At 40.3% G+C, this 24,539-nt stretch overlaps 13 protein-coding genes across 13 annotated transcripts; 5 read left to right on the top strand and 8 right to left on the bottom strand. All coding sequences in view use genetic code 12, as the record gives it.

Annotated features, from left to right (window-relative positions):
* Positions 1-965: 965 nt before the first annotated feature.
* Positions 966-4,613, top strand: KGF57_000347 (uncharacterized protein; the record flags this gene model as incomplete). Its single annotated transcript, XM_051752889.1, has 1 exon — positions 966-4,613. One exon carries the CDS (start codon positions 966-968, stop codon positions 4,611-4,613), a length of 3,648 nt encoding a protein of 1,215 aa, XP_051611146.1.
* A 258-nt stretch (positions 4,614-4,871) lies between these two features.
* HPD1 (Hpd1p) lies at positions 4,872-5,957 on the bottom strand (the record flags this gene model as incomplete). Its single annotated transcript, XM_051752879.1, has 1 exon — positions 4,872-5,957. The coding sequence occupies one exon, from the start codon at positions 5,955-5,957 to the stop codon at positions 4,872-4,874; it is 1,086 nt and encodes a 361-aa protein (XP_051611145.1).
* A 1,487-nt stretch (positions 5,958-7,444) lies between these two features.
* Positions 7,445-8,335, top strand: KGF57_000345 (urea carboxylase-associated family protein; the record flags this gene model as incomplete). Its single annotated transcript, XM_051752868.1, has 1 exon — positions 7,445-8,335. The coding sequence occupies one exon, from the start codon at positions 7,445-7,447 to the stop codon at positions 8,333-8,335; it is 891 nt and encodes a 296-aa protein (XP_051611144.1).
* A 62-nt stretch (positions 8,336-8,397) lies between these two features.
* On the bottom strand, positions 8,398-9,885 carry KGF57_000344 (putative lipoate--protein ligase; the record flags this gene model as incomplete). Its single annotated transcript, XM_051752857.1, has 1 exon — positions 8,398-9,885. One exon carries the CDS (start codon positions 9,883-9,885, stop codon positions 8,398-8,400), a length of 1,488 nt encoding a protein of 495 aa, XP_051611143.1.
* A 143-nt stretch (positions 9,886-10,028) lies between these two features.
* Positions 10,029-10,955, top strand: POP4 (RNase P/RNase MRP complex subunit; the record flags this gene model as incomplete). The annotated part of the gene is made up of 1 exon (XM_051752846.1): positions 10,029-10,955. One exon carries the CDS (start codon positions 10,029-10,031, stop codon positions 10,953-10,955), a length of 927 nt encoding a protein of 308 aa, XP_051611142.1.
* Positions 10,956-10,974: 19 nt separating this feature from the next.
* On the bottom strand, positions 10,975-11,994 carry VPS51 (Vps51p; the record flags this gene model as incomplete). Its single annotated transcript, XM_051752835.1, has 1 exon — positions 10,975-11,994. One exon carries the CDS (start codon positions 11,992-11,994, stop codon positions 10,975-10,977), a length of 1,020 nt encoding a protein of 339 aa, XP_051611141.1.
* A 303-nt stretch (positions 11,995-12,297) lies between these two features.
* Positions 12,298-12,966, top strand: KGF57_000341 (uncharacterized protein; the record flags this gene model as incomplete). Its single annotated transcript, XM_051752824.1, has 1 exon — positions 12,298-12,966. The coding sequence occupies one exon, from the start codon at positions 12,298-12,300 to the stop codon at positions 12,964-12,966; it is 669 nt and encodes a 222-aa protein (XP_051611140.1).
* A 320-nt stretch (positions 12,967-13,286) lies between these two features.
* ALA1 (alanine--tRNA ligase) lies at positions 13,287-16,196 on the top strand (the record flags this gene model as incomplete). The annotated part of the gene is made up of 1 exon (XM_051752813.1): positions 13,287-16,196. The coding sequence occupies one exon, from the start codon at positions 13,287-13,289 to the stop codon at positions 16,194-16,196; it is 2,910 nt and encodes a 969-aa protein (XP_051611139.1).
* Positions 16,197-16,267: 71 nt separating this feature from the next.
* KGF57_000339 (mitochondrial 37S ribosomal protein uS2m) lies at positions 16,268-17,650 on the bottom strand (the record flags this gene model as incomplete). Its single annotated transcript, XM_051752801.1, has 1 exon — positions 16,268-17,650. One exon carries the CDS (start codon positions 17,648-17,650, stop codon positions 16,268-16,270), a length of 1,383 nt encoding a protein of 460 aa, XP_051611138.1.
* Positions 17,651-17,937: 287 nt separating this feature from the next.
* Positions 17,938-18,621, bottom strand: SBA1 (Hsp90 cochaperone; the record flags this gene model as incomplete). The annotated part of the gene is made up of 1 exon (XM_051752790.1): positions 17,938-18,621. One exon carries the CDS (start codon positions 18,619-18,621, stop codon positions 17,938-17,940), a length of 684 nt encoding a protein of 227 aa, XP_051611137.1.
* Positions 18,622-19,714: 1,093 nt separating this feature from the next.
* On the bottom strand, positions 19,715-20,263 carry KGF57_000337 (uncharacterized protein; the record flags this gene model as incomplete). Its single annotated transcript, XM_051752779.1, has 1 exon — positions 19,715-20,263. One exon carries the CDS (start codon positions 20,261-20,263, stop codon positions 19,715-19,717), a length of 549 nt encoding a protein of 182 aa, XP_051611136.1.
* Positions 20,264-20,644: 381 nt separating this feature from the next.
* Positions 20,645-21,970, bottom strand: KGF57_000336 (methionine aminopeptidase; the record flags this gene model as incomplete). Its single annotated transcript, XM_051752769.1, has 1 exon — positions 20,645-21,970. One exon carries the CDS (start codon positions 21,968-21,970, stop codon positions 20,645-20,647), a length of 1,326 nt encoding a protein of 441 aa, XP_051611135.1.
* A 305-nt stretch (positions 21,971-22,275) lies between these two features.
* KGF57_000335 (uncharacterized protein) lies at positions 22,276-23,580 on the bottom strand (the record flags this gene model as incomplete). The annotated part of the gene is made up of 1 exon (XM_051752759.1): positions 22,276-23,580. The coding sequence occupies one exon, from the start codon at positions 23,578-23,580 to the stop codon at positions 22,276-22,278; it is 1,305 nt and encodes a 434-aa protein (XP_051611134.1).
* Positions 23,581-24,539: the final 959 nt, after the last annotated feature.

Below are 24,539 nucleotides of genomic sequence, written 5' to 3'. Positions count from 1 at the left end.
AGCCACAATAGTTTAAGCTCAAATGTTAAAGTAAATATTTATAAAGTGTGGCTTGGCTGGAGGGCTCAGTAAGAAATAAGTTATTCCAACCAACTTGCTTTTGCATATATATATACATACATGTGTGTGTGCATGTGTGTGTGTGTTTTGTGGAGAATCAAACATATTGATATCTGTATTTAGACTAAAATTGAAGGTCTATTAAAGGCACAGTAAAAATATTAAAATATTGGAGAAATAAATGAAAAAAAAAAAAACAAAAAAAAAAAAACACTAAATCATCTGAGAAAGACATTTCAATAGGCTATAGGGGTGATATAATATCATCCTCCCTTCCCCTTTTTTTTTTTTTTTGGTTGTTTCTAATCTACATACATACAAGTATAGAATCCTAGAATCTATCTAATCTACATCTCTCTTTGTTGTTGTACAGTTAATGTTTAGAAAAATATTTCAATTGCATTAATTATTTTTCACTTTTAAATTTCTTTTTTTCTCTTTCTTTTTCTTTTGTTTTAGTTGAAAGATGTTGTTTAACTATTTTAAAGGCAATGAATCATTATTATTATTATTATTCAACTTATACAATTTAACTATACATATTATAACCAATTACTACAGTCAGTAGTAGTAGTAGTAGTAGTAGTCCTTTCAATTTGACACAGTATTACAGCAACAGCAACAACCTCAACCTCAATCTAACTTAACCTGGATTACACTCACAATCAATTAGTCAATCAATCAGTCAGCCAGTCAGAACTTGGATCTTGAAGCGCACAAGTCTTTTGTATATTTCAAGTTTTCAGTCTTCACTTTTTTTTTTTTTCCTTCTGGAAACATTCGGCAACCAACCCCAAGTTCTTTTCATTTCAACAGGAGATTATACTTCCTCAACTATAACCACTACATATTCACTCCCAGCACCACTCACACAGTATAGACCTTCACTTCCTTCCTTTTGCAGTATGCACACAAACAATAACAACAACACCATCCATATACCAAACTCACCCTTGTTCCCACCACTGCAGTTAAACACTACAACAACATCATCTACTCACACCATCAACAACAACATCAACAACAACAACAACAGCAGTAGCAACAGAGACTCATCACTGCACTCATTTCCTGCTTCTTCTTCTTCATCTTCTTCTTCTCCTCATCATCAGGTGTTTTTGCCCACACTTCCAGAGAAACCAACAACAGCCACTTCTTCTTTAGCTGCATACATAATACCATCAGAACCAGTACTATTTGTTCAAGGATTTGAACCTCACGACTATGAATCTCGTCCACCAACGTTACTAAGAGGATCACTTTACATACGAGTGTTCAAACCAACAAAAATCAAATCAATCACACTAAGTTTCAAAGGAGTACAACGAACTGACTGGCCAGAAGGCATACCTCCGAAAAAGAATGTTTATAATGAAAATAATGACATTGTAACCCATACGTGGCCATTTTTCCAAGCGTCAACAACATCTGCACCTATCCCTAACAATGGCGCTGACATTTTCATTGAAAAGAATGGAGAAACACGGCATCAAAGTTCGTCATCACCTGCAGATGATGTGAGAGCGTCGAGGTCAAATACACCTCCACCTATTGCACAGCAACAACTACTGCATAGATCATCGACCGGTGGCTCTTCAATTGCGTCATCTGCCCATCATCATAATGACAATTTCTTTACGAGAAACTTGTCGCCTAGCTTTATGAGAAGATCCAAATCACCAGCTCCCAATAGTGACACATCTGCTCCATTCTCCGATTTGACTTCTATTGTTTCTCCTTCCACCAATGATGCAAATTCAAGCATGCAATTTGTCCCTGGAGACTACTTGTACAATTTCGAACATCCATTACCACCTTCAATTCCGGAGTCTTGTAATGTTACATTTGGAGCTACTAGTTACCATTTGGAAGTATCTATACAAAGACCAGGTGCTTTCAAATCCAACATGTCGGGTAGGTTACCCATCACCATTGTTCGTACACCTTCTGAACTCAATATGGAGGAAAACGAATCCATTGTCATATCTCGAGATTGGGAGGATCAAATCAAGTATGATATTGTCATTGGAGCTAAATCAGTGGTGCTTGACTCGTATTTACCCCTAGCATTCAGATTCGTTCCATTGTTTGGTAAAGTTGCCCTACATCGTATTCGAATTTACTTGACAGAAAACTTGGAGTATTATTGTTGTAACAAGAAAGTACATCGAATGGAACCAGTTAAAAAGTTTCTATTATTGGAGCACAAGGCAAGAAAGGGGAGATCATTGTTGCAAAAGAACCCGCAAGATGAATCGACCGTGGGGTTGGATGAATATGATGAAGACATTTTACCTAAGGAGTTGGAGTTTCAACTATTTGTCCCCAGTACTGTGATTGGGCGTCTGAATTCCCAAATTCATCCCGATACCTCATATGAAAATATTCAAGCTCATCATTGGATCAAAATATGTCTTAGAATAAGTAAGATGGACCCTGAAAATCCTGGCAAGAGGAAACATTACGAAATTTCAATTGATTCACCTATACATGTCTTGTCACCATTAGCTGCTCACAGCAACACTTTGCTTCCTGCATATGATGACTTGATTGGTACTCAGCAAGAACAACCACAATCACAATCACAATCACAATCACAAGCTGGCGAATCAGAAAGATCCCCATCGCAAAACCCATTATCGCCTGATGTGATACCCGTTGATGGTAATATTACTAGACCAATTGAGTTTCATCACATTTCGACCGATATGGATGTGGGTGCCACTGAACGTGATGCCGATATGCACTTGGAGGCAAATTTGTACAAACCCAAAGATGAGCTGACTATAACCACCATCAACTCACCACAAGCAAAGCCACATCCCGACACGTTCTCCTCACCGTTGGCATCGCCAATTCAACGACCAATACATTTGATTAGAAAACCATCAACGGCGCCACCCCCTTTTGAAGAGAGCGCAAAACTGCCACCAGTGATGTCGCTACATCCTCCTGCATATGGAGACGTGGCACATCGCCGCAACGAAAGTGTCAGCGGGAATGGTGATGGCGATCACAGTGTTGGACGTGAACGTAGTGCCGAAGGGTCATTGAGTTTGAGTCCATTGCGAATTGATGATGAAGTTGGACAAAATTATGTCAACCCATTGTCCGCGACAGCTAGTAGTACCAGTAGTGGTGGTGTGACTGTGGAGAATTCCACTGGGTTACAGGTTAATACGGTGACACCCGTGAGAGACTTGTTGATACAGCAATTACAAGGAAATTACGGTGGAGGTAAAGCTGGTGGGTCCGCTTCTCATGAACCATCCCCGACTGAGACGCTAGGACAGCTCGTGACAAAGGCTGATGTTGTCGAGCCTAGAGGGAAATCTTCAGTGCCACATATATCAATAAATGGTGAAGAAATGAACTCTGATGAAAAAGTGACGAGGGCAAGTAGTGCTAATCAAGAAAGTCACCAATCAAACACTGGCTCCAATTCTACCAATAGGAGTCAACGCTCTCTTGATGAGGCAGCAGCAGCAGCTGTGGTTGATGACAACGACGAAGGTGACTTAGCTGACGATGCACACTCACCCATTTCGCCGAGATTGGCACCAATTTCATTTGCTCACAGGAGGAGTAATAGTCGAGGTGCTGAAGATTCTAAAGCGATTGACAATGACTTGCCTTCTACGTCGGCCAGTAAACAACATGAAATTAACCAAAGTGTGCCTCCACTGCCACTACATCATCCTCATCTGCATCCACATGTACCACGTGATGACACGAGGTCTTCTCGATCATCATCGATTTCCACCACCAACTCATTTGAGTTACCCATTGATCAAACGTTGCCATTGCTCAATATGTCAACTAGCTCCATCCAGCCATCACCCAGTAGAATTACGCCCATTGGCAGTTCAATCTCCACCAATAATAATGAGGCGGCGACTGCCAGTGCAATCCCCAATTTCGATTCAGATCAGCTGGAAAATCCATATCTTTACAATGACCGAAACCTTTCTATATCGTCTTCAATTTACGATTTATCGTACCGTCGTGCGAGCCAGCAACCATTAACTGGTATGAAACCCATGGGATTCATTAGTGATTATATCTCGGCTAATGATGATGATTTTTATAAATTGAATAGTCTTCATCATTTGAGAAATCCTAGGATCAAAAAACATTATCAAGATGGAGCACAAAATGAAGTTGGTGGTGATGTCAATGTTACAGGTGTATCTCAACACCACAACTCCACCGCTGGAGCATCACATAACGAAGATGCCACTTATAAATCGAGGCAAAAGAGTTTTGGTGTTGTTGGGACCACCACTGGCAATTTCAATGACGATGACTATGAAGTTGTGGAAGGAGAAGGAGAAGGAGAAGGAGAGGGAGAAGGAGAGGGAGAGGGAGAAGAAGATCAGTCGGGGTCGAGTTTGAGTTCAAATGAAGTATATCGTCAAGGACAAGATCAAAGACGCTTGAGTTCCAAGGACCGTGGTGGTAGTGTAGGTGGAGAAGGCGATCAGGTTACAAAGTTGCATGATGTGCAGGAGATTCCTTCGGGGTTGAAGGTGGGGTATGTGATTGATAGTTGAGGTTTTTGGTGTTATTTTCTGGACGTAACTAAATATTCGGCTACTTTGATTTTTGGTTTTTTTTTTTTTTTCTTTTATAGATACAATGCACAATCAATCCACACTCATGGAGGAAATAGAATGTTCCGAAGAAGGAGGTTTTGAATATGTAGTACTTTTATTTCTTAGTTTGTTCCCTTTTTTTTTATATCCTCTCTATCTATAGTTAGACCACATCATATTTGAAGAGATTTCGTTATATCTCCATACTGATTCTCTCTACTTGGATACTTTAGTATCAACAACGGTTCCATCAGCCTCTTGTTTCAAATCTCCCAACCATTCATACAAGACGGCCAAATCACGATTAGCTATGTCCTCACGTTCACAAGCCTTGTCATACCAGTATCTACCAGCATCACCCAAGAACAAAAATCTTCCTTGGTCCTTGGCGCAATCAGTAGCCAAAACCACATCTTTTCTCGTCAACTTTGTAATGAACCCGCCTTGGTATCCTACATCAGCAGGCAAGTTGTTTTCTGGGTAAACGCCGGGGATGGGGCAGTTGTCGACGGAGGCCCATGACTTACCGGTGGAAACTGCCACCAACTTGGCATAGTTTTGCAAATTGAGACCAAATGCCTTGGCCAATTGGAACGAGTCGGCAACAGCAATGTTTGTTACTGCGAGCAAGTAGTTGTTTGACAACTTGGCGGCTAATCCGGCACCGTGGGTGGCACCACATGGGAAGATGTTTTTACCCATCTTGTTCAACAAGGTGGTCAATGCTGGGGACACGTCCTGGTGGGTTTCTCTACTCAACATGAATGACAATGTTCCCTTTCTGGCACCGGCAACACCTCCACTTACTGGCGCGTCAATAAAGTCAAACTCGGGTAAAGTTTCCTTGACGTACTTGTGCACTTGTCTACTGGTTGCAATGTCAATTGTCGATGAATCGATAATGGTGGTTTTGTAATCGGGGCTGTATCCATTTTGTTCAAAACTAGTGACGATATCTTCAACTACGCCCTTAACGTGTTTTCCCTCGGGGACCATAGTGACGATGAAGTCCAATTGCCCATCCACACCAGTGACAAAGCTCTTCAAGTCGGGTAAAGTAACCAATTTGTCGCTGTTGGTGGCATTTTGTTGCGTAACTGTTGACACGAAATTGTCAACTGATGCGGGGACAGTGTCGTAAACGTACAATTTGTCGTCGACTTCTAATTGGTTGTAAATGTGTCTGGCCATGTGTTGACCCATTTGGCCCAAACCGACGAATCCGTAGTTGGCCAAGACGCGGGAGTTTGTGGAGAATCGACGGATGGCTGATGTGGCTGAGGATGCGGTTACTTTGTACATGGTGGAGGTAATGTGTGGGGTAGGAAACCTTTTTCTGCAAAGAGTATGTTATGAAACGGATGTTGAAATTTTTGTTTTTCTCAAGTAGAGGAATTATGGGACCGTATTTATATGGAGATTGATCTGGCGTTTAATTTCGTGAAAATTTTTTGATTCTATTGTTGTATGTATGTTGAGTTAAAATATATATATATATATCCGCTTGTAAAAGAAGAAGTCGGTTAGTAAAGACAGAAGAAAAAAAAAAAAAATAAAATAACCTTTTCAACTCCACAATTTTATTGAAATTTGATTAATTATGGTTAGATACGGCTCGAGGGGCCAATCCCCTCCTCCCAGTTTATTTTCTCTTTGTCTTTTTTTATTTATTTTTTTATTTTTACCTTATGATGATATGTATATATGTATGTCACTAACATAGGTCATAGTTCTCGTGGTTAGTGTGTGTGTGTGTGTGTGTGTGTGTGTGTTGTTTTGTAATAATTTTGTTTTTCCGGGGTTTGTGTTTCGCTTCTTTCTTTCGTTCCTTCTTTTCTTCCGTAAAACATAATTCCATAAAGAGAGTGAAACAACAGAGACAGAGTATCTCAAAGGACTCGAGTACAGATACTGACCGTAAGGAACAAGTGATTGGGAAGTATAGCCTGCAGCTTCTTCATTGCCTCTTGGAGCGGAACTTGTGGATTCAGTGTTTTCAGTTTTACCCCAGATTATTTGTTATATGTAAATTATTTTTTCTTTTTCTTAACCGCTAACGGCGTTTACATTGCTTGGGAAGAGAGGAATACCCTCGGCTACTCGCGGCGTAGAGGGTAGCGCACACCTGACAACAATACAAAAGTGGGGATCGGATTCCGCCAACATAAGTTGTGATACACAACAAGTAACTTGCACACGACATCTACTGAATGGAAGGGTAATGATTGAATCCTTTTTTTTTTTTTGGACTACTTTGGGCCTACATCGTTTTGGAAAGAGGTAGTAGCCTCAACAAGCGATGCTATTGTTCACAATCCACACTGTCTCGATTGCCAGATTACGAGGAAGAAAATAGGTGGGGGTTCACAAAAATTATTATAATTATATGTTGGTTCTATTATCTTTCTAATATTTTGCTGCAAACCCACTTGAAAGCACTACCATTCAAATTTTGCAACTTGACCTCATCACTATAGGCTGAAACACCCAACTACACTACTAGACGTATCACTTGCAATCTCAGAGCCATCTGGCGATTTCTCGCTTAGCATTTCCCTGACACTATGCAGTTCACTTCCCACAACTGATTTAAGTTTATACCAAATCGGGAATTAGGCGCACCGTATACAACGCCGTACAGGAGATTTACTAGTGCGACATCACTGACAAAGCACATCACACCTCCCCAAATCACCTTTCGGACTTCTTATATACATACATATATATATATATATGCATACAAGTTCTTGGTACAATCAACAATCTAATCAACAATAAACTATTTTCCAATGGTTGACTCAGTCTCATCGCAGTTGCCTCATAGGACAACTTACAATTTGCCGAAACCGAAACCAGCATATTATCCACATCCAGGATCACCGTTGTATGCAGACAAGCCATTCTATGATTCCATAGCCAGAGCTCCCAAAACGCTAGTCAACAAGTACAGATGTGAACCACGCACAGGAATTGCGGTCAAGATCCCTGCAAGATCCGTATTCAGAATTACCACGCCTGATGGTCCCCAAGTGTGTGATTTAAACATTTGGAACTCCCACAATTTCAAAGAACGGTTTTGGGCTGCTCGTACTAGACAATTACACTCGGCTCATGTTTCCACTTATGATCGGTTATGGTCCAACTTGCCCTACTTGCGTCCGTTGGTCACCATCACTGGCGACACCATGTCGGCGAGACATGATGAATGGGGTGGCAGAGTTCACGATACTTTGGGTACACGATGCGACCCCTATGTCGATAAATTGATTAGTGGAGAGGATAATGATAATCATTGCCATTCAAACTTGTACCGTGCTATAAAACCTTATGGGTTGACTGAATTCGATGTCCATGATGTCCTCAATGTGTTTCAAGTTACTGGATTGAATGAATACGATCAGTATTTCATGGAAGCATGTCCTGCTGGCAGCCAAGATTATTTTGAATTGTTTGCCGAATTGGATTTACTCGTGGCCATAAGTGCTTGTCCTGGTGGTGATTTGTCACAATGGGGGTGGGGTGAAACTCAAGGTGATTTAACTGGTCTGAAAATGGTGGATTGTTGTCGTGCTCTTGAAATTGAGGTTTACAAGTTGGATGACGAGAATGCGGTGTTGCAGAATTGGAAACCACCTCAAGTTGTCAATTACACAGGTAATCATGGATTGAAAAAGGAGTAATTACATACATATATGCATATATAAAGGACCCACATACGTAAACTATGTATAATATGAAAGTATTATACCCCATCGATGGAGCTGTGTAGCCAACTGCCCAATTTACGACTAAACTCATCCCCACGTAAAGCTTTCTCAATCGTGTCACCCCTATACTGAACACCGTGCAATTTTTCACTCATTTCATGCAATAACTCAATGTTATCCTGTGAGTCACCATCCCTCACAAACTCAACGGTTTCAATCACACCTTTGTCAACTGTAAATTTGACACAAATGTTTAATGATTCACTCTCAAATGTATGCGTAAACAAGGGAGTACGGCCATACTTCCATTCCCATGATTTCAATTCATTGGCGATCGAAATCACTTCTTTTGGTAATGCAATAGAATCATTAATTTGGAAAACATTAGCTAATTTAGCAGCATGGGCAAAATCACCCAATTTCATCAATTCATTAATCTCATCGAAATCGTCTTCATTTGATTGAGTATCATTACAATTTGGAGTCTCGACCGTAGTAGTCCCCGCTTCATCCAGGATGCCATACTCAAACTTGAACCCACTAGAGACTAGCTCAATAAAGCTCTGCTGTGGAATTTGCAAATTTGTGACTTTGGCCCTAACCGAATCAATGGTTTTACTGGTATCAACAACCCCCAATTGTGTCACATCTCGATGTAGGACTTGTTTCAACCTATCTAAATCCAGATTTAACAACATTGTTCCATGATGATACGACTTTCCTCGTGACAATTTATACGCAGATCCACTAATTTTCAACTCTTGCGCAGTAGAAGCAGCACCAGAAGTAGCACCACCACTGTCGCCATCTTTATCTTGAGTGGTTACTATATCACCACGATGATTCACTTTGATTTTTGTTGATGAAATTTTGGCACCGTTGATCACATCTACAATCAATTGGACAAATTTGAACCTATCAAACTCTTGCTTTGTGGTCATAAATGAGTAATTGACATTACCTAAATCATGTACAACGGTACCCCCACCTGACCTTCTCCTAATCAATGGAATACCAAATTGGCTGTTCATTGTTGGCAAATTCACTTCCTTCCATGGGTTTTGGTTTTTGCCAATCACGACACACGGCGAGTTTGTATAAAACATGAGCCTATGTGCTTTGAACGGAAAAGACTTGGAAATGGGTATTTTGTTGTATACGTAGTCTTCAATTGCCAAATTCAAGTATGGATCAGTGAGTTTCGATATGAAAATTGCCGGTACATTCGTTGTGGCAACAGATTCAAGTGGCTCAAGCTGTGAGCTGCTATCACTTTGCCGCTTCAGCACTTCTTCGTCTTGCAATACGCTCTTTATTTGGTTCCTCTTGTATTCTGCAACTTCGGGGGACTCCTTGTAGTGTCGAAAATCACCGAGACCAAATTCATCCATATCAAAATCGGTCAAGTCATCTTGAAATGGGGAGCCTGTGTTGGATAAGTAGCGTTTGTGATGGGTCCCTTGTTGCTTGAATAGTCCAACCACCAGACGAACTCTGCTTACCACTGTTCGATATGGTGTCATATAAGCATAGATGACTTTTGTTGTTGCAATGCAGAGATAGTCATCTCTGAGATGGAACGAAAAATTTAGAACAAAACACGAAATTCCCCGTAGTTAACCTAACCAAATTTTCACCACCTTGACCTTATCTCTCCGCCTATATAATGACTAGTACTAACGAATTAGAGAAACGACTACTTACAAGATGCTACGACTCCAATGAGGAAATACTCAATATACTATCAACGCGTTACTCGACCGATGGAGAGCAAAAACCAACCATTTTATTCAAACGTGTCAAGAAACCAACCAAGAGTAACAATCGAAAATCCATCTTGTTAACGCCTTCCTCAGCCAACGACAAGGTCCCTTCAAGCAGGAAACGATCAACTAGAAACGAACTCAAACAGTACATTAATGCAACAATAACTAATCAACGCAAACTCATCAAGAAAATCAGAGGTTATAAGCGTGCCAAACAGCCGTTTAGCGTGGAGCCCATGCTTGACCAATACAAGGTTCCTAAATTTGAGGAGTATGTCAAAATGAACGATATGTGGCAAAGCTATATCCAGGACCTACTTGGTTTAAATGCATCCAACAAACCTCTAAACACATCGGTGATGTTGCCTAAATTGGTCAATGCTGATTTCAATGGGTGTTTATTAACAGTATTACAATCACGAAACCAAAATGTCGTTGGTGCAAGAGGAATAGTGGTATGGGATTGCCAGCATTCTTTTATAATGGTTGTACCACGAGGAAATGATTACAAAGAGTGGACACAGCAAGTTCCTGTTGATAATGCTGGATTGTCGCAAAAGTTGGATCCGGCGGCCCTAGTTGGTGGCTTGAAGGTTATTCCTAAACAATACACGTTGTTTGGATTTGATGTTTTGTTGCCGAGTAAGCGAGATGACCACAAGGGAGAGGAAATGGAGGTGGATAATGACGCTAATGAAAAAGAGGAGGAGACGAATAGTAGTGAGGAGAGTATTGGATTCACCTTGATTGGATCAAGATTCGAGATACGAAGTGTTGAAAGATCAGCTAAAAAGTTTAAAAACCATTCCGTTGATGACCTACTATAACGAATCCATTTTCTTCACCTTAATACATTCGGCTCTTGATTGTGTTTAATTGCAATTTCAAAGCTTCGCTTTTCGTAGACTGTAGAATTTTATCAATCTTGGACTCGGCATTAGCCCTTTCATGCTCTTGCAATTGTCGATTTGGTAAGTTTAGAATGTAGCCGATTTCATTGATAACATCTTGCTTATCTACTACATCGTCCCGTACGTTTCCACCCCCATTCGTTGATTCGTTGTATATCCCAGCCACGCTTGCATTCGACTCAGCACGATCAGCATACCGATTTAATCGATTTAGCACCTTATTGAACCCACCAGTAGTGAATTTCTTGATTGTAGTTTGGTTAAAATTGGATAAGTCGTTCAATACCTCATCCAAATAAGCATCAACTGACACCTGACTAGATCCCTCCGCATCATTGCTTGAAGGTTGATTAAAGATTTTAAACCCACTTAGCGAATCAATCTTCTGTAAGTCTTGCTGAGTTGCAATGTTTGCAATCAGCTTGTTTGACTCTGATAAATCCCCCAACATGTTGCTCAACTTGATGAGTTCATAGTAGTTGTCGTAAATTATCTCCTTCTTCTTCTGGCTCGAGGAGCTTAGTTGCAGTTGGATCTTGTTGCGGAGTTTGAGTATGTCTTTTGTGGACGATGTTTTGATGAATTTCTCCACATCTTCAGCTGTTTTTAAATCAGATGGTTCAACTTCCGACTTGGTTGGTTTAGTATCTGTATTTAACACGTTATCTTTATCCAGCTTATCTTTATCATTTTGCTCTTGATTAGACTCTGATTGCTGTTGTTGCAAATGGTAAAACTCCTGCAACGCTTTACGTCGCGACGACACTTTTCTAGGTTGAGAAGTGTGTGGTGGTAATTGGGGTGATGAAGTGTTTGATGGTGTTGCCGATACACTGGGTGAAAAACTGGTTCTTGGAGTAAGTGTTGCTGATGATGTTGATGCGGCTGTGGCTGTGGCTGTGGCTGCCTGGTCTTTGCTTGGTTTTTTGTAGGATAGTATAGGAGACTGCGTCATATTTCCACTGTTGAAAGAGTGTCCAATCAGCAATTGAAAGCAGGGGAAGATAATCAAAGTACTCCTAGTGTTGTATTTTTGAGTATCTTCTGGTAAAAGAATGTCAAAGAATTTCTCACAGCAATTGCATCGAATATTCCATTCACTTCAATGCCGATAAACTTCCTCCCCCTCCCCCTCTCTTGGGACACAGCAACCATATTACTAATTCAACAAATGAGAGAATAGAAGAGATATACATTAAACAAAAAGATCCTAGATATTCTTCCCAATCTTCAACCTTTATACCAATTCCATTCAGATATGCAATTGAAACAATACTCAGCCGATACCCCTCGTCAAACTTTATTAGCAGACGCTGAACAAATCTTGAAATCAATTCCCAAGTGGGAAACAGGCAAGACGCACTACGAGCATACCAAAAATGCCACGAAAACCTTTCATGATACTATTGGTGATAATTACTGGTGTGCTAGGCACAGCGTCTTGAAAGATCTCCCCTTAGACAAGTTCAAAACTGCAATTATCGGCACCACTGAAGTTGGTTTCACTCATTCGGACCATGAACTTCATTACGTACATGAAATTGAGCTGGTGGAAGTACGTAATGTCAAGAAGTATGATGACAACGGGTGGAGCTACACCATCCATGCTGTCTACAACTTTGGATTCCCTTTGAACAAAAGACTGTTTAATGAGTTGGTTCACGTGTTTGTTTCAAATGATAAGGCGTTGGTGGTTAGTGTTCCAATTGCAGGGGAAGTTGAGGGTGTGTTGGGGAGTTATGTATCAGTTGAGGAAATTAAGTGGGATGGAGACACTGTTGAATGGACTATGGCTACAACTTCAAAAGCAGGTGGTAACATCCCTGACTGGGTTACTAAATTGAGTATTGGAGGTGCTATCGCGAAGGATGTTCCCAATGTAATTGCTTATATCGAAAGCAATGAGTACTTGGTTCATGTTGGCTGATGTTGATTGAGCTTGTCTTTGGTGCTGTGTCATCTACTTAGAGAAAAGCATCGTCTGTTCTGTTATATAGAAACACCCTTTACTTGCTTAATAAACACAATCTTTTATAGTAGTAGTAAGAGCATAATTTGTCCTATCCACATGTAAATTACAACACTATCCAACGACGACAGATGATGTTCTGAAAAAGCAGAAGAAGAAGAAGAAGAGGAAAAAAAAAAAAAAAATTGTTCTGAAAAATCCAATACTCCATTTCTGGTGAGTCTTCTTTTTCAAAGGAAAGCTTTTCAAATCTATAGTTGAATTTACTTCACAGTTGTATGATCAGAAGGACATTCACTAGAATAATGTCTACTACAACCGCCATCTACAGCTCTGAGCAATGGACTGCTCCCAAAGTTAGATCCACTTTTTTGGACTATTTCAAAGATAAGAGACAACATTCCTATGTTCCATCATCATCAGTTGTTCCTCACAATGATCCCACTTTATTATTTGCCAACGCTGGTATGAACCAATATAAACCAATCTTTTTGGGTACTGTTGATCCAGCTAGTGATTTTGCCAAATTGAAAAGAGCCGCCAACTCTCAAAAATGTATTAGAGCTGGTGGTAAACACAATGATTTGGAGGATGTAGGTAGAGACTCATATCACCACACTTTTTTCGAAATGCTTGGTAACTGGTCATTTGGAGACTATTTCAAAAAGGAAGCCATTGCCTGGTCTTGGGAATTATTGACCCAAGTTTATGGTTTGGAAAAGGATAGATTGTATGTTACGTACTTTGGTGGTGACGCAAAACAAGGATTGGAAGCTGATTTGGAAGCCAAACAATTTTGGTTGGAAGTTGGAGTTGCCGAAGACCATATCTTACCAGGTGATGCAAAGGACAATTTCTGGGAAATGGGTGATCAAGGTCCTTGTGGTCCTTGTTCAGAGATCCATTATGATAGAATAGGTGGCAGAAATGCTGCTTCACTTGTGAATATGGATGATCCCAATGTGTTGGAAGTTTGGAACATTGTGTTTATTCAATACAACCGCGAGGCGGATGGATCATTGAGGCCATTGCCAAACAAGCATATTGATACTGGTATGGGATTTGAGAGATTGGTCTCAATCTTGCAAAACAAGTATTCCAACTACGACACTGATGTGTTTTTGCCAATTTTTGAAAAGATCAGAGAAATCACTGGTGTTAGACCATACACTGGTAAATTTGGAGCAGACGATAAAGATGGTATCGATACTGCATACAGAGTTATTGCTGATCACGTGAGAACTCTTACTTTTGCCATTTGTGATGGAGGTGTTCCAAATAATGAAGGTAGAGGCTATGTCTTGAGAAGGGTTTTGAGAAGAGGATCACGTTATGTTCGTAAGTACATGAACTACCCAATTGGATCTTTTTTCTCACAATTGGTTGATGTTGTTATTGACCAGAATAAAGAAATATTCCCAGAAATCGAATCTGGATCGCAAGATTTGAAGGAGATTTTGAACGAGGAGGAGTTGTCATTTGCAAAGACTTTAGACCGTGGTGAGAAGTTGTTTGAACAATATGCCATTATTGCTTCAAAAACCCCTGAGCAAACGTTGTCAGGTAAGGATGTATGGAGATTGTACGACACTTATGGATTCCCGGTCGATTTGACTAGATTGATGGCAGAGGAAGCAGGGTTGAAAATTGATGAGGAAGGCTTTGAAGTGGCCAAGGAAGAATCTAGGGAAGCTTCTAAAGGTGGAGCCAATAAAAGCGCATCTTCATTGGTCAAGTTAGATGTGCATGCTTTGTCTGAACTCGAGGGTAAAGTTGCCAAGACCGACGACAGTGCCAAGTACGGACTTGATAACATCAAAGCTAAAGTTTTGGCCATTTACGATGGTAGCTCCTTTGTTGATTCCATCCAACAAACTGAAGAAGGCAAGCAGTATGGTATCTTGTTGGACAAAACGCCCTTCTATGCCGAACAAGGGGGCCAAGAGTACGACACTGGTAAACTTGTTATTGATGGTAAGACTGAATTTAACGTCGAAAATGTACAGGTTTATGCTGGGTATGTATTGCACACTGGATTTGTTCTTGAAGGTAGCTTGAGTGTTGGTGATGAAGTGATTGCTGCTTATGACGAGTTGAGAAGATGGCCCATTAGAAATAACCACACTGGTACTCACGTGTTGAATTATGCCTTGAGAGAAGTTCTTGGCGATGATGTTGATCAAAAGGGTTCTCTTGTTGCCAAGGAAAAGTTGAGGTTTGATTTCAGTCATAAACAAGCTTTGACACCAAAGGAATTGGAGAAAGTTGAAGACATCTCCAACCAATACATTAGAGATAACAAGCAAGTTTATTACAAGGATGTGCCATTAGCTGAAGCCAAAGCAATCAATGGATTGAGAGCTGTATTTGGAGAAACCTATCCTGATCCAGTGCGTGTTGTGTCAATTGGCGTTCCAGTTGAGGATTTACTTCAAGACCCCGAAAATAAAGAATGGAGATCATTATCGATTGAGTTCTGTGGTGGTACACACGTTTCCAAGACTAGTGACATCAAAGACTTGGTTATTATTGAAGAATCTGGTATTGCCAAAGGTATAAGAAGAATTGTTGCTGTTACTGGCCACGATGCACACGCTGTGCAAAAAGTTGCCAAAGAGTTTGGCGAGGAGTTGGATCATGCTAATGCATTACCTAATGGACCAGTAAAGGAAAACAAGGTTAAGGAATTGGGGGTTGCTTTGAAGAAATTGTCAATTTCAGTATTGGATAAGCAAAAATTGACTGAAAAGTTCAACAAGGTTGATAAATCAATCAAGGATCATCAAAAGAGCATACAAAAGGAGGAAAGTAAAAAGACTCTTGACGTGGTGAAGAAATGGCTTGATGGAGATGCCGACAACAAGTCTGACTTTTTGGTTGCTCACGTTCCAATCAATGCTAATGCTAAAGCTATCACTGAAGCTTTCAATTTGGTCAAGAAACAAGACAAGACCAAGTCATTGTACTTGTTGACGGGACAAGACGACAAAGTTGCTCATGGATGTTATGTTAGTGATGAAGCAATCGCCAAAGGTGTTGACGCTAGTCAGTTGGCCAAATTGGTTAGTGGCAAGATTGGTGGTAAGGCAGGTGGTAAAGGAAACATTGTCCAAGGTATGGGTGACAAACCAAGCGGAATTGAAGATGCCATTGAGGAAGTCACGAAAGCATTCAAAGAGAAATTGTAAGGCTTCTTTAATAGTGATATATATATATACACGACCTCTGTTTATAATATACACAGTATTTACAATTTTGTTCAAATGAGGGCAGCTTCTTCAAAAGGATCTTGTTGTTGTCCTTGCAATTGCTGCTTTTCAGTCTCTCTTTCACTCTCTTTCAATTGTTTGATGATATCCAATCTCTTTTTGACTCCGGCTTCGGCTGCTTTGGACATGATTCCAAGCATCAAGTTAACCGACCGGACATTTTCATCATTGCAAGGAATTGGATACGTGATCAAACTAGGCTCCATATCAGTATCACAGAGCGCAATAGTTGGAATGCAAGCTGATAAACATTCTTTAATACAGTTTCTATTCTCGACTGGATTCAACAAAATCACCAAATCTGGCTTGATGATTGAGTTCGAAGTCACTTGGGAGTTGATTGGCTTGTTTTCCATGTCAATCTGCTGTTTCATCGAAGGGTCCTTGATTTGTCTTGAAACTTCAATGTAATTGGTGATTGTACCTGGTATCCATCTCTTTGAGACATAGTAACCCTTGGATCTATCTGCTGCCGCAACTAATGACTCCTGAATGGACCAGTTCTTGTGAGTACCGACAAATAGTATGACACCACCTTTTTCACTAACACCTTCAATCACTTTGCATGCAGTTTGCAATTGAGAAATGGTTTGATTTAAATCAATCAAATGGATCCCGTTGTAAGTTCCGTATACAAATGGTTGGAAATTGGATCTGAATGAAGAGGTGGCGTGACCAAGATGACAGCCGGCGGCCATCAAGTTGGAAATGGTGGTTTGGTTGATACTTGGGGGATGTGATGTGTCTCTTTGTGGCTTGTATATGTTTTCAAGTTTGGAACCTAATGCCCCACTGGTTCTAAGATGATTGAGCAGTCTCAAATAAAGCTCTTGTTCGGAGTAATCTTTGTAATCGGGAGTGGGCTTCAAATTGGGGAATTGTGCAGTGTATTGACTGGTCATTGATGAAGCCTTCGCCTTTGAATCGTCATTTTTGGAGCTTTTGTTGCCACCACCAATTCTGTTGTTCTTCTGAGCCCAGGGTCTGTTTGCAGTAACATCATCAGTTAAATGCATATTGTTTGTCATGTATTCTCGTAACTCCTCGTCAAGTTGTTTGATTTTCTCCTTGGGGATTTTGGAAATATCGGTATTCAATTTAGCTATACGTTCACTCATCAAGTTAGTTGGAGTCTTGTTCAACACATTGATGAGTTCTTTGGACTTCTCAGTCAATTCCCGAATCTGTTTTGACTTTTGAATGGCTTCTTCTTCCCTAGCTAGAGCTTCGGCTATTGCTTGTTCTCGCAATTCCTTGTGAGATAACGTATGTTCGAGATTGGGTTCAGTAGGCGACGTGTTCTGAAGTGTGGGCTCAGCGTAGTATCTGACTAGTGACCTCCTAAGGGGTCTACCAAAGGACGTCCTGAGCATGGTGAATGAGGTTAAACTAACTGCTTCACAATGGTTGACGTCTGGAAAAGAGAAATGAAAAATGAAAAATTTTTGGTGATAATTTTCGTTTTTTTTTTTTCTTTTTTTTTTCTTTCATCCACAAAGACACCTGCAAGTTCGAGGATAACTTTGTAAATGTGACGTGGAGATGTATCTACAGAAGACTGTGTTAACAATGCAGCACTATGCCTCGGACAAAATACATTACAAGCTTGCTCTAAATACATGGCTAATCGATTTTTTTTCTTCCCACTTACATGATCTTTTTACTTGGCATCTTTTTCCTCATCAACTTGTACTTCACTCAGATCTACTTCCCCATCATCGACATCGCCATCATTACCAATATCTGATTGCAATGAGCTAAAATCGAATCCTCCTGGGCCACCAGCACCTCCAGCGCCTCCAGCTTGTCCCAATTGACTTGCTAAAGCGCTCAAATCTGGAGTTCCTCCTGCGCCTCCACCCATTCCACCTAAAAGTTGAGAGAAGTCCATTCCTCCTGGACCTCCAGCACCACCCATACCTGGCATACCGCCCATCAAATTGGCATCGTCATCTTTAACTTCGTCTTGCTCATCTTCATCTACCCATTTATCGAAATCTGTTTTGATGTAATGGTACTTCAATTTCTCTTTGGTCAATCGTGGCCAGTACTCTTCTTGCAACTTCTTTTTCGATAATACAAAGAACAAGTGGGAACCATTCTCGGTATTGATTTTGGATTTTTCTGGATCTATTTCATCATAGAAATCAATCTTCAACTCGTAATGAGTGCTTTCATAAGTGGATGAGTCAGCCTTAACGGTAAGGTAGGTTGGTTTCAAATCAATGTGCAAATCTTTTGGATCGGTGATTTGAACAGTTAAAAGAATGACATTCTTGTCTGCATCAGAATCACTTGAACGTTGAGCCCATAAAACGGTTGGGGTGTGTGTTTTAGAAGACATGATTTGAGTGTATTTCAATTGAGTTTAATACTTGATACGGCGTGATTGCTTAGACTTCAAACTCAGTTGGTTGTAGAAATTTAGATAAATGCAATGTGTGTGTGTGTGTGTGTGTGAGTTGTTCTCTTTATTAACCAACGCTTCCCTCATTCTTTTGCCTTCTCGAACATTCTTACACTATATGCAGGACCACGTCATATAAGTGATTCTTTTCTGTAAACCCCAAATATTCCATCCAAAAAAAATGATTGTCCTTTCTTTTCTACTTCATTAAACTCTGGCAAGGTAAGAGTATCCCAATGAATGTAAAGTAGCAAAAAGAAAGCATCCATCTACAACTAAATTCATATATTGCTTTGGAAGTTCAATGAGAGCGGCTCGCACTCACATGCTCTTTACCCAATTGTGAGGGAATTTTTTTTTTTTTTTTTTTTTGCAACAATTTCTTTGTCAAAATTCATTTATCAAAATGGATAAAAGGTGAGTGAATGAACTTTCGGAGATTTTGGAGATTGGAGCTAGTCCTTTTGTAATGTGACACGGACCATTTTTGCAAATGCAGTTTGTATCCGATATATATACAACGATATTATTAAGAATGGATATCGATTTACCGAAGCTACTTAAATAAATCTGACGATACCGAAAATTAATAATACAAGCTTTGAACGCATGAAAAAAGAAAAAGGGGCCTAGTGCAAAGGTGACACATCTCAGTTTTTCCCACTGAATTAAGAAGTTGGGACAGATGGGAAAGTTGGTGGGTTTTGGCAAACACATTTTTGTGGAATGTTCTTGTTTGGAACATTACTCTTGTTTTGAACAGAACCCAATTGAGTTGAAAAATACAACCGTCTCCTTGAGTTGAAGTAATATTTTCGGTTCTTACTTTATTTATTAATTGACACCTTTTTTTTTCGTTTGTATTGATTAAATAAGTTATCAATTGTAATAGTGACTATTGTGAGACAGAGTGAAATCGTAGTGAATCTATCAAAAGGAAGACAGTATAACCAGTCGGAAAGAGTAGCAGGATGACGCTGAGTTTTTTTAAACTACTTACCTATTTAGCTTTGCCAACATGAAGAATCCTTCAAATGAATGGATCATATGCCCATTGCAACAACGCTTGACGTTGCTTGGGACGACAACTATAATCCTTCTTGGCACAGTTCTTCTCAATCTGGCCCTTGTGGCGCTTGAATGCTCTCCACCGTTTCTTTTGAAACTCGTCACATTCACTTCGTCTTCCTAGCCAGTATCGACAATACCACTGGAACCACCCGCGAGGATCATCACCCATGACCCAATCATTCTCGCGCCAAATCACCAACGACTGGCGACTCTTTATTTTGAATCGATTCAATTTGAAATCTGGCGGCTGGCCGATCTTGACTCGTTTATCTCGTGAATTGTCAAACCATTCTTTGGGGAACTCGTCTTGACAATCATTGAGGTATTTGCCTTCAAAGACTCCTTCTTGTAGCATTTCCTCTGGCGTTAATTCAGGGTTGAAGTTGTTGTCGTTGAAGTCGGGAGCTTCTTCACCCATTGGCTCAACGAGTTCGTACTCGTAATCCTTTTGCATCCTATCGTTTACGGTGATTTTCATACCCACCTTGTAATCTTTTAGACTCCTCATGCTGAAATACCGTCTGAGATGCCGGGTGGACAATCTATTCATAAAATAGAAGCAGAAATGACTTGATCTTTTGGATTTAGGTCTCGGATTTATCGAATAGCAATCCAACTCCAAAATACACAGAGTGCGGAGATTGCTAAAAGAGAGGGAAAATGTCACACAAAATTGGTTAGACTATGGAAGATGATGATGATGATGATGATCCAAATCTTACAAGAAAGAAATTCGAAAGTCAGATACACCACACCATCGCAATGGTTTCAATTTCGTAGCAATACAACGACACCTATTTTCAAGAGCTTGTTAATGCTACGAAGCGCCCACTGTAGTCACGAGCTGCTTTCACAACTATAAACATTGAATGCTTTATTGCATTGCAATCTAATAGTCATCACCACGAGTGACAACCTCCTTCTTATGGGGGTGTAACAATATGGTGTGCTCGAATTGAGCAGTGTAACTACCAAATTTATCAGCAATAGGCGGATAAGCTTCAACAACGCCTGCCCTGACCAATTGATTCAAAGCCAACAAGTACTTATCTTCACCGGTACGCTCCAAGTATCTCCTACACCAGGGCAATGTTCCAAAATTCTCCTGTATCGAGTTCAATAATGACTTGCATCTCTCCGAAGGTACTCTAATTCCATCAATGTTTTGATTCAATGCATAATGTGAGCATTCTCCTTCTGCCACCACGTATCCGTTACCAGTTGAGCCAAATGTTTCAACGGCAAACGTTTCACCTTCTTCCATCTTGGTATTGTCGCCATTTGCAATGATGGGAACATTCTTGCCATAATGAATGACATAGTCACCAATATTGTGTCCATTAAGGTTGCGAATACACTTGATTGGGTAAGTTTTACCATTTTCTTCCATTTCATAACTCTCCATGACTTCTTGTATAGCAGCACCAATGTCATTCATTCTGACATCAATCCCAGCTTCTTTGACACCGGTGTTTGTGGCTTCTCTAACTGCTTGCATTATAGCATCGTACTTGCCATCTTCATTGAAAGTCATTGTAAATGCAGAGTCACAGATACGACCATTGACATGAACACCAATATCAACCTTCATTATATCATCTTTTCCCAATACCAACTTATCCCCTGTGTTTGGAGTATAATGGGCTGCCACATGATTTAGTGATAGACCGGTAGGAAACCCAATACCTGCCTTTTTCGTATGGTCGGCATTAGCATATGCTCTTACTGAATTTTCAATCAAGTCGGCGATTTCAGTCATTGACATTCCAGGTCTAATTGACGACTTGGCTTTAGCACGAACACGACGGTGGATTTCGGCTCCCTTTCTAAAGTCTTCCCATTTGTTATTCTGTTGTCTATCCAAATACCTCAACTCTTCTGAAGTTGTTCTATGCTTGTTTGAATCCAATGGATACTCCATCCATTCACCTTCTGGGAAAATATCATCTGGGTATGATTGGTCAATGGCAACCAACTTCTTTTTTTTCTTACCACTCTTCTTCTTCTTTTTCTTCTTGTCGGAGGAAGCATTGGAAGAGCTGTTTGCAGGTGTATCTTCTTGATCCTCATCATCATCGTCATCATTCTCAGCGCTTTTTGATTTCAAGTCGCTTGATGTGGCGGAGTCCTGATTGGGAAATAAAGCATTGTTCAAGTTGAGATCTTTGGTTTTGGATTCGAGCTCATCAACCTCCTTAGCTCGAATGGTTGACATATTTTGTAGTCTTGTTGTTAAAGGGCTGGCAAGGTAAAAAGCGTGGACTATATTGCTCGGAATTTAGAGAAGGAGAATGAGAGAGACAGAGAGAGAGATGCAAAGAAAGGATTTTCCAGAATATTGTGGTCAAATGCACGACCTCATGAGGTGGCTGCAAACAATACCAACAACAAGTTAACCAATACATTGAAGAGTAGTATTAAGAGCATCCTCTTGGAATTAAACGAATTGTAAATTGAGATGAGAATAACGCACTACTCAAATCTACGTGCAACCTTCCCAAAAATATTGCAAAATCTATCCTAAAGATCCTTATTCGTGGAGTCCGACCCGTGCTCTTGATACAAGACCTTATTGAAATTCATGATTTTCCCATCGAGTCGCTTGCTTAAGGGTGTTTGCCCCAGCGATGAGCCAGTACCAGTACCAGCACCACCAGTTCCATTCAACAAGTTATTAAAGTCTGGTGTTCTTAATATATTCTTGTTGTTCATGGCATTTCCTGGGGAAGGGGTAAAGAAATTCACATAGTCATTCATGTTGAATCCGTTGGGCGTCAATGTCAACCCTGACGAAGGGAGATTGGAGGAAAGATTGTTCAAGAATGGAGTCAACCTGTTTTGTGGTGTTCTGGTGTGTTGATGGTGTTGAGTGGTTACTCGTTTGGGTGTAACTGGCGGTTGTGGTACAGCAAATGATGATGCACTCAGCAGCTGTTGTTGCTGCTGTGGTTGTGGGTTCAAGCTATTGTAGCCGCTTCTGCTGTTGCTTTCTTTTGGACTTGAATGAGAAGGAGGAACATTGATCGAAACTCTTGGTTTATACGTCTTGGCAGGACTGGGAGATGTAGCTAGATATATGAGAAGATCGGCTCCTTCTGTATCAGGAGCGGGTGTCTTTGCAACCTCAAAGTCTGCTTCATTATTGTCTCTCGATTTGGTTGTTTTGCTATTTCTCCTTGAGTCCTGTCTCGATGGGGTTGTGCTCATATCCAATGAAGGTTTCAAGACTTGCTTTTGTGGTTCGCCATTGTCATTTTCAGGACCGATTCCATTTCCAGATGGAGTAAGCTCAGCTAGCACCATTTTGCTTGGAGACAAGGTTGTCCTTCTTTTTTTGGTAGGTGAGTCATTTAATTCATCATTACTGTCTCCATTTGCAACGTTTTTCAAAGGAGACGACGACAAAAAAGTAGCTGCTGCTGTCTTTATATGCGTGGGTGATTTCCCATTGGGTGAATAAATGTTGGGAGACGACGATAAAAACGAATCATGTGCATGTGCGTGTGCGTCTCTGTTTTGTTGTGTATTTGCATTTATATAACCTCTCAAAGGTGATGACTTGGGTACCGAGGGAGCCATTGTTTTCATATTAGTAGGTGACAAGGACTGTTTGGCAGTTATACTTGCCTTTGATAGTTTCTTTTTCAACTGACGAGCAATCTTCTCCAATTCTTCCTTCTTTAAGGGAGTCTTGACTTTTTGTCCACCGGAAGTGGCTGATGTGGCAGTAGTAGCTGTTGACATTGTGCCAAATGTTGTTCTAGTGGGTGACGATGAAGACGATGAGCTGCTGGTAGTCAGTAGATCGTTATCTTTTGAATGCATGAAACAGGGAATATATCACAACACAGTGGTGTGATTCTACCAAAGATGGTACTAATATATGTAGGCTGCGTCTTTGGATGGAATTGCGGTTGCCGGCGTTCTGCAAGATGGTATCCCTCTTTTGAAGACGTGTTTTGCGAGGAGCGGAAATTGTGTAAACTTTTCTTCAATAGCAAAAAGTTGAATAGAGTGTTGATAACTGTGAAATCCTGGTGTGTGTTGATTTCTCTCTACCTGTCGTCTTGATATAGCAAGTACCCTCTGTATTAATTGTAGAACAGTATGGTGTGTCTACTCTTTGAAATAAAAGCACTCTTGAAGAAAGTTTAAAAAGAAAGAAAATTGATATAGGGTGGTCAGCGTCTAATTTCTTTTTTTTTTTTTTTTTTTTTTTTCCTTTGCTCTAAAAAGCAAAATGGATGGAATGAATTATTAAGTTCGAAAACACTAGGCTCGTTGTATATGGTTTTTGTTGTGGGTATTTTTGTATACTTTATGGACGACGTTGATATACGTAGAGGAACCAGTTAAGTGGAGATCTATTTGTATACAGTTTGTAAAGCAAAGCTAAAATGTAAGCTGAAAGGAGTAGGATAATGTATTACGCGTGAGCTCAATTTATCCCAATTGGGAAATCATATTAGAACTGAAATGCAACTGGTAGCGTCATAAATCCATCATCCACATTATAACAAAACACTATACCTTTCACTAAAGTATATTGAGCTCTTGAAATTGTACACATGCATACCGAGCTCACGAGCACCAGATCTATAAACCAAACGCAATGATAAAACGGAAATACCACTGTGTGACTACTATATACAAAAGTTGCACTTGTGTACAAAGGGTGTAATGATTAAGTCTCTTGCCATTGAACGACCGACACTCCCAAGAACTTGTCAATAGACTTCAGCTTGCAGTACAGACTCATTCACAGAGTATCTGACCATCTCTCT

This window comes from Candida theae (genome assembly GCF_024610275.1).
Source record: "Candida theae strain CBS 12239 chromosome Unknown scaffold72, whole genome shotgun sequence".
In the NCBI taxonomy this organism is placed as follows: Eukaryota; Fungi; Ascomycota; class Pichiomycetes; order Serinales; family Debaryomycetaceae; genus Lodderomyces; species Lodderomyces theae.
Note: the sequence above shows the minus strand (reverse complement) of the source record. Positions and strands in the feature narration are given on the sequence as shown.